This window comes from Myotis myotis, unplaced genomic scaffold (assembly GCF_014108235.1).
Source record: "Myotis myotis isolate mMyoMyo1 unplaced genomic scaffold, mMyoMyo1.p scaffold_m19_p_6, whole genome shotgun sequence".
In the NCBI taxonomy this organism is placed as follows: Eukaryota; Metazoa; Chordata; class Mammalia; order Chiroptera; family Vespertilionidae; genus Myotis; species Myotis myotis.
Window position 1 is genome coordinate 98,033,465 of NW_023416368.1, and position 12,108 is coordinate 98,045,572.

General features: G+C 41.6%; 1 protein-coding gene and 1 pseudogene across 1 annotated transcript in view; one reads left to right on the forward strand and one right to left on the reverse strand.

Moving 5' to 3' along the window:
- The first annotated feature begins 667 nt into the window (after nucleotides 1-667).
- LOC118658590 lies at nucleotides 668-1,514 on the forward strand (annotated as a pseudogene).
- A 3,113-nt stretch (nucleotides 1,515-4,627) lies between these two features.
- The window catches only part of GCSAML (germinal center associated signaling and motility like), a 29,941-nt gene continuing 22,460 nt past the window's right edge, over nucleotides 4,628-12,108 (reverse strand). The window contains exons 3-4 of the mRNA XM_036315223.1: nucleotides 6,179-6,207; nucleotides 4,628-5,300 (exon numbers count right to left, since the gene is read on the reverse strand). Coding sequence (XP_036171116.1) covers nucleotides 5,067-5,300; nucleotides 6,179-6,207 — 263 coding nt within the window. The 3' untranslated portion in view covers nucleotides 4,628-5,066. The remainder of the gene's footprint in view (nucleotides 5,301-6,178; nucleotides 6,208-12,108) is intronic.

Here is a 12,108-nt window from a genome sequence, read left to right on the forward strand (position 1 = left end):
CTGTCTCTGTTTAGAGCAGTGGTTCTCAACCTGTGGGTCGCCTTTTCACAGGGGTGAAACGACCCTTTCACAGGGGTGGCCTAAGACCATTGGAAAACACATATATAATTACATATTGTTTTTGTGATTAATCACTATGCTTTAATTATGTTCAATTTGTAACAATGAAAATATATCCTGCATATCAGATATTTACATTACAATTCATAACAGTAGCAAAATTACAGTTATGAAGTAGCAACAAAAATAATTTTATGGTTGGGGGTCACCATAACATGAGGAACTGTATTAAAGGGTCATGGCATTAAGAAGGTTGAGAACCACTGCTTTATACCCTCCTGGTTTCTTTGTCTCCTAAATATGGGTCTTCTGGACCTTTTGCAGGCTTTTCAAAGAGCCCTATGTACTGGGATGGGGGGAGTGTGCTTAGTTGATATCTTGCAGGAAGCTTGTAGCCTTGAGCACAGCATAATTCAGATAACTAAAAGACACCTGGCATGGGAGTAACCAGGGATGGACCAGACCCTTCCGTCAGCAGAGTGGCTTGCAGGACCAGGTAACTGAGCTTATCATCCCTATTATTCGAGCAAGCATGTTTACAGAAGCCAGGAATAGCAGAGTTAATTAACAGAACAAAGGACCATCTATGTTTAGTGAAAATTTTTAAATGGCAATTCTAACAAGATGGGGTGCCTATGGTTCAATAGCAGCAAAATTCATCATACATGCCTCTCCTAGAGAATTTAATGAGGTGTTTAATGATGTCCGGTTGCTGCTTAATAATGATAATCTTCTCAGGGAAGGAGCAGCCCAAGCATTTGCACAATATAACTTGGACCAGTTACTCCAGTAAAAATTGAAGGTGATGAAGATCAGGTGTCGATAACAAAACATGGATACATGAGAAATGGAAAGTTTTTGGATCCAAGAAAACAGGATCTGTTTCAAATTTGATCACTTAAGAAAGGAAGCAACTGACCCAAGACCGTATGAAGCAGAGAATGCAATTGAATCATGGAGAACTTGAGTAGAAACGGCTCTGCGACTTCTGTAAAAGAACATTATCCGCATGGGGTCTGTACTGTATGTGGTAAAAAAACATATGGGCAGCAAACCATTATTGATTCACAGAGAGCCATCAGTTCCAAGCAAAAACTTTTGGAATGGTCATTGGAGGTCAGAGTGGAAGTTTACAATCACTCCTTCAACCACTCAAGTGGTTGGCATCTTGAAATTTCAGGTTCATTATTATGAAGATGGTAATGTTCAGCTAGTGAGTCATAAAGACATACACGATTCCCTAACAGTGTCTAATGAGGTGCAAACAGCAAAAGAATTTATAAAGGTTGTAGAAGCTTCAGAAAATGAATACCAGACTGCCATCATGGAGAACTTTCAGACCATGTCGGACACTACTTTCAAAGCCTTATGTCAACAGTTGCCAGTTACACAACTAAGATTGATTGGAACAAGGTCCTCAACTGCAGATTGGCAAAGAGATGCAGAATGCATAAGATGAATATTGCGTGATCGGATCATTTTAGCAGCTTTGTGTTTTTATTTATTTATTAAAACACATTTTATTGATTTCAAACAGGAAGGGAGTGGGAGAGTGAGAGAGAAACATCAATGATGAGAGAGAATCATTGATAAGCTGCCTCTTGCGTGCCCCCTACTGAGCATCCAGCAACCTGGGCATGTGCCCCTTGACTGGAATTGAACCTGGGACCTTTCAGTCTGCAGGTCGATGCTCTATCCACTGAGCCAAACCAGCTAGGGCTCTTTGTGTTCTTAAAAATATTATTGCAGCCAAAGCCGGTTTGGCTCAGTGGATGGAGCGTCGGCCTGCGGACTGAGGGGTCCCAGGTTCGATTCCGGTCAAGGGCATGTACCTGGGTTGCGGGCACATCCCCAGTGGGAGATGTGCAGGAGGCAGCTGATCGATGTTTCTCTCTCATCGATGTTTCTGACTCTCTATCTCTCTCCTTTCCTCTCTGTAAAAAATCAATAAAATATATTTTTAAAAAAATATATTATTGCAAAATTATTGAACTATCAAGCTACCCAGTCAGGTGGGCTATTGACATTTAAAGATCGCTGTAATTAGTTTGGTTAGAGCACGAAGCTTAGCTAATCAGCCATTATTTTTCATTTCTTTTGTTCAAAGAGGATTGAAAATCAGTTTAGTTTAAATGTCTTTCACTTTCTGTTATGCCTTTCTTACAATGAAGAGATGATTCCTCTAGTTTAATGTTAAAAGTTTATAAAAAATATTTTACTTACCATAAACCTAAAATTATTGTCTTTTGGTTTATGAAGTGTGTAACTTCTGATATTTGCCCAGTTCTTTTTAATGGGGTCAATCATGGGCTTTCCAGTTTAAGGTGTTCAATGGGTTTAGCTGTATATGCTGCTAAAGAAATTGTCTGCCTTTCCCCCCTCACCTCCTCCATATATGTAAGATTGAGATGAGAAGGAAAGCATTTTCTATACCAATTGTGTTTAAAGCTTTCAAGCAAGTTATTTAGCTAGTTTAGTGTTTAACGAACCTTCCTTTAAAGCAATGCCAAGGGCTAATGCTATTTTGAGATTCTAAAATTAAATGAAAACTTATTTCAGAAATGCATTTAATGCTTTTTTTCTTGTGTTATGCAAATTAGCTTGAGTTAATTTTGTCATGAAGCCACAAATCTATATATATAAAAGCCAGAGCGACCGGGCAACCAAGCGACTGAACGACCGAACACCGAACAGTCTACTGTCGCTATGTTGCACATGGACCACCAGGGGGCAGACGCTCAATGCAGGAGCTGCCCCCTGGTGGCCAGTGTGCTTCCGCAGCAGGAGCGCCGCTCAGCGAGCTCACCAAGCAGCAGTAGCCGCAGGCACAGTGGGGCTGGGATGAGCAGAGTGGCACTGGCTCCTCCCCAGCTGCCTGCAGCTTCCCGCACTACTACATCCCTCAGGGGATGCTGGACTGCCAGTTTCAGCCTGGTCCTGGATTGCGAGAGGGTGCAGGCCAGGCTAAGGGACCTCACTAGTGCACAAATCCATGCACCAGGTCTCTAGTGTATTATAACAAGGCAAACTGTACTCTATATATATAAAGAGCCAGGGACCATCGCAACCGAACGAATGACTGAACGGACGACCAAACAGGCTGAATGGGGTAACCAGGCCAGCAGGGGGGTTAGTGAGGGACGACCAAACAACTGAAGAGCAGGCTGTGTGGGTCGACCAGGCTGGCAGAGGGGGGCAGTGAGGGGCAACCAAGCCAGGGGGGGCAGTTGGGGGCCACCAGGCAGCAGTGGGGGCAGTTGGGGGTGACCAGGCCAGCAGTGGGGGCAATGAGGGGAGACCAGGCTGGCAGGACGGGCCATTGGAGGTGACCAGGCCAGTGGGAGGGGCAGTTGTGGGCAACCAGGGGTGATCAGGCTGGCGGGGGGCCAGTAGGGGCATTTAGGCAGGCAGGCAGGTGAGCACTTAAGAGCCAGCAGCCCCGGATTGTGTGAAGGATGTCCGACTGCCGGTTTAGGCCCAATCCTCAGGATCAAGCCTAAACCAGCAGTCAGACATCCCCTGAGGGGTCCCGGATTGGAGAGGGTGCAGGCTGGGCTGAGGGGATTTCCATCCCCCACCCCCCCCCGTGCACAAATTTTGTGCACCGGGCCTCTAGTATATATATAATCTTGAACTCATGACCATGTCTCGTTTGTTTGTTTTTTTCTTGGATTGAAAAGTACTGAAATTCAATGTGACATTAAGATGAAAATTTTTTTATTTATTTGAGTAGAAAATCACTTACTAGTCATATATTATTTTAAAATATTTTCTCTAAAAACTGTGGTTCTTAACTGGTTGTAAATTAGAAAAGCTGGGAGTACATAAGGTGTGCAGTTACGATCTAAATTTTTTCCATCTTCCTGTTCACCATATACATGTTTATAATATTTTTAAAAATACAATTACTAATGCTACAAGGGTTTTCAAGCCTATGGTGAATGTTAGTATTTACTATAGGGAGTGGATTGTATTATGGTTTTATCAATCAAATTCCACTTATTATACTCCAGTGGAATTTTTCCTCACACACTCCTGCAGATGTCTGGGCCTGGAAATGTTATTTTAAATATATCACTTTTATTATGCACATAAAATATTTCATTAGCTTGAAAAAAAACGGAGGATAGTTATTCACAAGGATGTCAGGGCTTTGTCAATTATAGCCTTTGTGCCGTGATTAGGGCGTTGGCATCATTTAAAAATTCCTTGGGAATGAAAATGAAAATGGATAGGTTATTTATCGGTGTACCTAAAATTTAAAATCAGAGCCCTTTCATTATTCATTAGTAGAAGCTACTTATCATAGGTAATCACCTAGTATGTTGTGAACAGAGCTATCGGCACAGGTTTACTTTTGTTTTTTTGCTAATATCTGAACAAAATCATCCTATTTACTATTGGAAAGAAAGACAATGGGCAACTATGCCTGATGCGTTTCTTCTTTTATAATTAATGGCGTACTCTGCTTCTCCTCTCAGAAAATCTAATATTAATACCTTGATTCTTAAAACACTATCACAAGTAAAATTTGAAAAACATAGAAAAGACAAAATTGAAGTAAATATCAGGTTATTAAAGGGTCTCATCACTAGTCTTATATTTTAAAAGTTTATTGAGTCGTTTATACATCAAAACTAAAATGCATAATTAGAAATGAAAATATCGGCGTTTGAAATTTGGAGAGCATGGCTGGAACTGAATGTTTTAGGTTATATATTTGTGGATGTTTATTGTCCTAGGAAGGTTTCCCCACCACCTCCATATCTTCAAACCTTACAAACAAAAAGATGTAGAAGACTTTAGATCATTATGCCAATGTATACGGCTTCATACAAACCACAGCGATACCATGTTTAAGAGCTTCCCAAGGCACTATATTAAAAGGACATGATTTCTAAACTCAGGGCAGAAATGAATGCTTTGTGAACTGCTGAGAGAGACTTCCCCAGCGGGTATCACTCTGTGCCATCTTTGCTACTGGAAGACCAAGAGGCATGAGGTGTCTAGTGGGGAAGCACAAGTTCATAATCATGCTCCGGGGTGCAGGGCGAACGCCTGGTGATGCACGTCCTGAGGAGGGCATATTCTGTTTCTTCTTTAAACGATTTCACCCTCTTTGTGATGGAGTCAATGTTCTCATAGCCATTGTCATTGGAGCTCAAGGAGGGCTTGGGTTGAGCGCGGGGACGAATGACTGTGTAGCACACTTCTTCGGAACCACAGCCGTCCTCATTTTCCTGCCAGGCACAAAGGAGAAAGAAATCAAGGACCCAGCCATCCATCAGATTCGAACTCAGCCCCTCCCCCTCCTCTCTTCTTCTCTGATGAAGACCTTACACTTCAGGTGTCCAAAGCTTCGGGCCCTGATGTCTGAGAGACCTCACTGAGCAAGGCGGGCTGTGCTCTAAGTTACCGCTCACTCTGCTTTCCTCTCACCTCACACAATAAACGAGAAAGGAAGCACACTGCTATCCCTCCTTTAGGCCACACGTGTTGAGATAGAATATATGCAGCAATCAACACTCAGCAAGTAATTGATCAAGTTACATAACTATAAATATGTATAAGATAAAATACAATTAATAAAATTTAGATTTTTAAATAAACTTTCAATTGCATAGACTATGAAAGAAAAATTTAAAAATGAAGATACTACATAATAAAGTTAATAAAATGCTTGTGATGTAGAATTAAAAAGAATAAGCTTTTTAATGTGCCTGTTGTTATCCACCATGTTTGTGAATATAAATGTTAATTCATGGACATAAAGATTGGAAACAAATGTGGAAAGTTAAAAAGAATGGATGTTTTATAGTGTCAGATTATATGTATGTATTTACTTGATTAACTTATTTTTGTTATATTAGTTTTAAAATTAAAATAAGACTTCAGTAGAATTATAACAAGAACTTTCCAATCATCTAAATTCAAAGCATTTAAAAATGTTTAAATTTATTTTTGTTTCTGCATTAAAATTCTCAAGAATATTATTTAAAATTTGAAAGATATTGATCAATGCATTTAGAAATTTCAAGTAAAGGAAGATCTACAGCTATGCTTATATAAAGGCATCTGGATTTTGACATTTATCAGACAAATGTAATATTTTTATTACCTGATTAGAGGTGGATAAAACTTCATTACCTAGAGGATAAAACATAAAAAGAAACCAACCTAAGAATTTTGGACATCACAGTTTGGGGATGAGGAGTGGTTAAAAGGGTAGAATGCAGTGGTAAACTGTAAAGAGGCCCACCTGACACTGAGCTTTTCAAGGCTCTAGGACAAGACCATGGAAGAACATATGTCCTGAAGCAGCATCAGTACTGTTTCTGTGTAAATGATACACACCAAGGCTGCTGAAGGACAGTGGAATTTGGAAGTGGGTAACACAATTTTGCCCACAAACATGCTATGAAAACAGAGTATGGCAAGCATGAAGGAAGAATGATTATAGTTATAAATTTAAGATAGAACTTCCATAAAAGCATCACAGGAAAATCATATTTTTAAGATGAATAATCATTATAGAGATAGGTACTGAAATAAGAGTAAGTTCTTCAGATTAAATACGAAGGTTGACTACATATATGAATACTGAAGCAATTTATACATATGTTAATCTGATATCCACTGTAATATATTTTTTCTTTTTCCTCTTTTTTTTCCTTTTCTACCACTACATATATATTTTTTAATCCTCACCTGAGGATATTTTTCCATTGATTTTTGGAGAGAGTGGAAGAGAGAGGGAAAGACAGAGAGAAACATCAATGTGAGAGAAGCACATCGATTGGTTGCCTCCTGCATGAGCCCCGACCAGGACCGGGGAAGAGCCTGCAACCGTAGTATATGCCCTTGACTGGAATTGAACCTGGGACTCTTCTAGACGACCATCTGGACAACCTTCCAGACGAAGCCAGGGCTGCGAGGAAAGCCCGGGTTTTGGGTTCCAGAAGGAAGCCGGTGCCAGCAGCTGGGGAAAGGAAGGTCCACTCTTGCATGAATTTCATGCATCGGGCCTCTAGTATGTTAATAATTTCTAATAACTAATCATTCTGCACAAATAAAAAGTCATGTTCAATGCAGTGCTTTCAAATATAAAATGCTACATATATCCATAAAACCACATATCTTCATAAATGCAATAATTTAATTAAACAACTATGTTTTGACTTTAATAGTGTTTTATAATCATAAACTGAGGAAATTATGTAGCCTAGAAATAGAATTCAGTTGTAGCGTTAGAAACAGCAATTTGGAGGACCAAGTGTCAGTGTGATCGGCATCAGAAAATCAAGGACCAGTGGTCCCACTGTTGGTGCTGAAGATGTTAAAATGTTTAGAAACAAGCATAGTTAGTCTCTGATTAAAAACATGGAATTTGCCATTACGAAGCTAAAGGTCAGTTGAATTAACCTCCTGAGTAGACTTCTTATTTGAAGTTAGGGCATTGACTGGGGGAAATATGGCCCTTAGAATCAGAACGAGAACTGAGAGAAGGTCTGAGGACTGCAATGAAGCTGGGCGCCAGCCTCCAACAAGTCTCTCTTGTCAGATGAAGTGCTCCCTCTGGTCTTGGATAATGAGGTTCTTTCTTCCTCAGCTGAAAAGGGGAGACTCTGTTTCTTCGTCTTTCCAGCTCCTAGAGGTTGCACTCATTCCTCGGGTCCTGCCTCCCTGTGCTAGCGACCTGAGACCAGCAATGCAGTTCAGATCCTTCTCCCACCGCCCCGCCCTGGCCCCGTCTCCTCTGCATCTGTCTTCCTCCTTGTACGGACCTTTGTGTTTACCCGCTGCTCTCCTGGATAATCCAGGGTCCTCCCCCCACCTTCATACCCTTAATGTCATCACATCTTCAATGTCCCCTTTGTCATATTTTTTTTTTAAGTAGATTCAAATGCATATCTTTTGGGGCTTTTATTCTGCCTACCGCGCATGTATTCTATTTTATTTAAAAAACATGAATATATCTAAAGATTTAAGAGTATAAGAATATTAAAGCGAATATGTTAATGTAACCTTATTATCTTTCTGACAATATCCCATAAAATGACAAGGAAAGCCTTTCTCTCCTCAAGGCCATGAGATAACACATTAGAGAGCACCATGTCGTTTTCTGAAATGCTAACTTCACTTGCTGTTTGTTTTTTTGTAAACGTGGTAGCCCTGTTGTGATTTGTAAGACCTTAGTACACTACAGTGGCTACTCTGCAATTCAATTCAATAATTGTGATTGACTTCAACAGTTGGTATCAGGAATTGTTAAAAGCAACACACTCCCCAAAGTGTGAGAATCTGGTCTTAGTTGTATCACCTGGTTTGGTTTAGAGGCAGAAAGGGTGCCACCAGTGTTAATATATGGACACAAATGGTCCATGATATGCGTGACAAAAGGTTTATTAAAGTTTACCTGTGGTCACCAGGATGGAAGAGGCCAGCCTAAATGACTGCTTAAACAGGCCATTACAAAAAGAATGCGGAATGTAGACACTGACCTGTGATCCAATTGCTTCTGGAGTACATAAGCAGAGAATATGATGCATTCATGCCTTTAAAGTTGTGATTCAATAAATAAGGCATAGTTCTAATAAGTAGACATTGATTTTTAAATGTTATTTTCACAACCAGAATCTAAAGTTGTAATATTTTTTAATTTTAAGACAATTTTCCATATGAAGAAACCAAAATTTAAAGAATATGAGTAACTTGCCTCAAAGTTGATATATATGAGAACGAACTTTGATAAAATCCACAGCGCAGAACTAGCAGACACTGGCGCTTTAAAGATGTGGTGATCTGGCTCTCAGCTTCTCCCAGAACCAAACTGGAAATACAACTCAATTGGGGAAAAATCACCCTGAATTACTAACTAAAGACTATCTGAAAAGGGGGCTTATTTATTTTTATTTTTTAAATATATTTTTATTGATTTCAGAGAGGAAGGGAGAAGAGATAGAAACATCAATGATGAGAGAGAGTCATTGATTGGCTGCCTCCTGTTGGTGCCACACTGGGGATTGAGCCTGTAACCCGGGCATGGGCGCTGACTGGGAATGAACCGTGACCTCCTGGTTCATAGGTTGATAGTCAACCACTGGCTGGGCTGAGGAGGAGACTTAAACAAGGGCGGACGGAAGAAGCCACCTCGAGGATGGTAGGAAGGGTGGAGATGTGCCAGGGCTGGCCCTGCTCCCACAGGCAGTGCTGAGGTTATGGAGGGATAGTTCAGCAGCAAGAGGTTCCCCAGAGAGGCATGAAGGCTAAACACCAAGCCAGGCTCCCCAGCCCAGAGCGCCAGAGCTGGGAACAGGTGCCCATAGAGCATCCAGCTGTAAAAGGGGGCAGGGTTTCTGAATGCCAAGGAGAGGCGCAGTCCCTTTGAGACAAGGGCACCCTCTCAAAGGGCCAACTCATAAAATTTTGTTCGCAGCCACTCACCCTGGGCTCAGGTGACTCATGTCTGTCACCTGAGGAGAATCTGGGGCTGGGGCTGGGGCTCTGGGAGACAGGGGGTGAACAGCCACCAAGACCCCTGTACTGAGTCATCCTCCAGGACCGCAGCAGCCATCTTCCTGCGGCAGAGAGGTCCTCTCTGCGCAGTACCAGCCTGGGGAAAAGCAGTTAACCCACCCTCTGGACTCCTGCTCACCCGCAGCAATAGTAACCCTGCTGAGGAGTCAGTGGCACCGGCTGGGGCACAGCAGTCCGGCAGACTCAGGGTGTCAGTGGCCAGCTGTGGGATTAGGTCATTCCCTCCAATTTCCCATGAGCCTGACTGGCGCTTCCCTCTCATGGGAGATCCGATAGGAACACCCTCCCAACTTCTGGGCCCCAGAGGCCCCACCCACTGACTCCTAGGGGCCCTGCCTGCAAGGTCGGGAGAAATCCGAGACAGAAGCAGAGGTGTGACTCTGGGGCAAGGGCTCACACCCACCATCTTCCCTGAAGCTGAAAACACCTCCCCCTCGTGGGAGACCCAACAGCCCCAGCCTCCTGATTCGACCAGAGGACCTTTCAGTGATTGGGCCTTTTCAGTGACTAAGCCTAAAAGCCAGCCAGCAGGCCCAGGCACTGAGGTAGGCCCTGGTGCCTTGGGACACTTGCTGCCAGGCCTCTAAGCCCTGTGCTAGCAAAAGCTGGCCTTAGAGTGCAGCTTGGTCCTTCCCGTGCACAGCCGAGCCCAGCAGAGGAAGCCACAAACTGTGGATCCCTTGTAGCTTCACACAGGTGACGGAGAGCCAGGCACAGACAGCAGTCTGACATTGGCTTACAAAAGAGTCCCTCCAAAGAGGCCCAGAGCCAGCACAGCGAGTGGCCAGCTTCATACAGCGTCAGAGCAGGATGCCTCTTGGCTGTCTGTATGTCCGCTTTGGAGAAGTAGCTATTTAGGTCCTTTGCCCATTTTCTAACTGGATTGTTTGACTTCCTTTTGTTAAGTTGCTTTGAATCTGTAGATTGCTTTGGGTAGTATGGACATTTTAATGATGTTGATTCTACCAATCCATGAACACGGTATATTCTTCCATTTGTTTATGTCTTCCTCTATCTCTTTCTTCAACATCCTGTAGTTTTCTGGGTACAAGTCTTTTACACCTTGGTTAAGTTTATTCCTACATATATTAATATTTTTGTTGCAATGGTAAATTGGACTGTTTGTTAAGTTTCTCTTTGCCGAATTAATTTATTAAATCTAGGGTTTTCTAGTACCATATCATGTCATCTGCGAATAATGAGAGTTTCACTTGCTCCTTTCCAATTTGGATGCCTTTTATTTCTTCTTCTTGTCTGATCACTGTGGCTAGGACTCCAGTAATATGTTGAATAAGAGTGGTGGAAGCAGCCCTAGTCGTTTTGGCTCAGTGGATAGAGCATCAGCCTGTGGACTAAAGGATCCCAGGTTTGAGTCCATTCAAGGGCACATGCCTGGGTTTTGAGCTCACTCCCTAATAGGGGGCATGCAGGAGGCAGCTGGTCAGTGATTCTCATCATTGATACTTCAATCTCTCCCTCTCCCTCTCCCTTCCTCTTTGAAATCAATTTAAAAACAAAACAAAAAAGGACTGGTGAAAGCAGACGTCCCTGGCTTGTTCCTGTTCTTAGGGAAATGGTTTTAGTTTTCGCCCATTGAGTATGATGTTAGCTGTAGGTTTGTCATGTATGGACTTTATTATGTTGAAATATGACCCCTCTATTTCCACTTTGCTGAGCGATTTTTTCAAAAACGGGTGTTGGATTTTGTTGAATGCTTTTTCAGTGTCTATTGATATGCTCATGTGATATTTGCCTTTCAGTTTGTTTATGTGATGTGTCATATTTATTGATTTGAGAATACTGTACCAGCCTTGCATCCCTAGGATAAATCCCACTTGGTCATGATTTATGATATTTCTAATATATTGCTGGATCCGATTTGCTAATATTCTGTTGAGGATTTTAGCATCTATGTTCATCAGGAATATTGGCCTGTAATTCTCTTTCTTTGTAGTGTCTTTATCTGGTTTTGGAACTAGGATAATGCTGGTCTCATAAAAAGAGTTTGGAAGTGTTCCTTCCTCTGGATTTTCTGGAATAGTTTGAGGAGTACAGGTGTTAGTTCTTCTTTGAATGTTTGGAAAAACTCCCCTGTGAAGCCGTCTGGACCAGGGCTTTTGTTTGCTGGGAGTTTTGGTTTTCTGATTCTTCCTGATTCATCTTTGGGAGATTGTATTTTTCTAGAAATCTGTTCATTTCATCCACATTGTCTAGCTTGTTGTCAATAGTTATTCATAGTATATTCTTACAACCCTTTGTATTTCTGTGGTGTCAATTGTTACGTCTCTGCTTTTGTTTATGACTTTTTTTTTATTTGGGTCCTTTCTCTTTGTTTCTTGATAAGTCTGGCTAATAGTTCATCAATCTTGTTTATCTTTTCAGAGAGTCAGCTCTTGGTTTCATTGATCTTTTATTTATTTATTTATTTATTTATTTATTTATTTATTACTCTTTATGTCATTTATTTCTGCTCTAATCTTTATTATTTCCTTTGTTATCTGAGACTTGTTT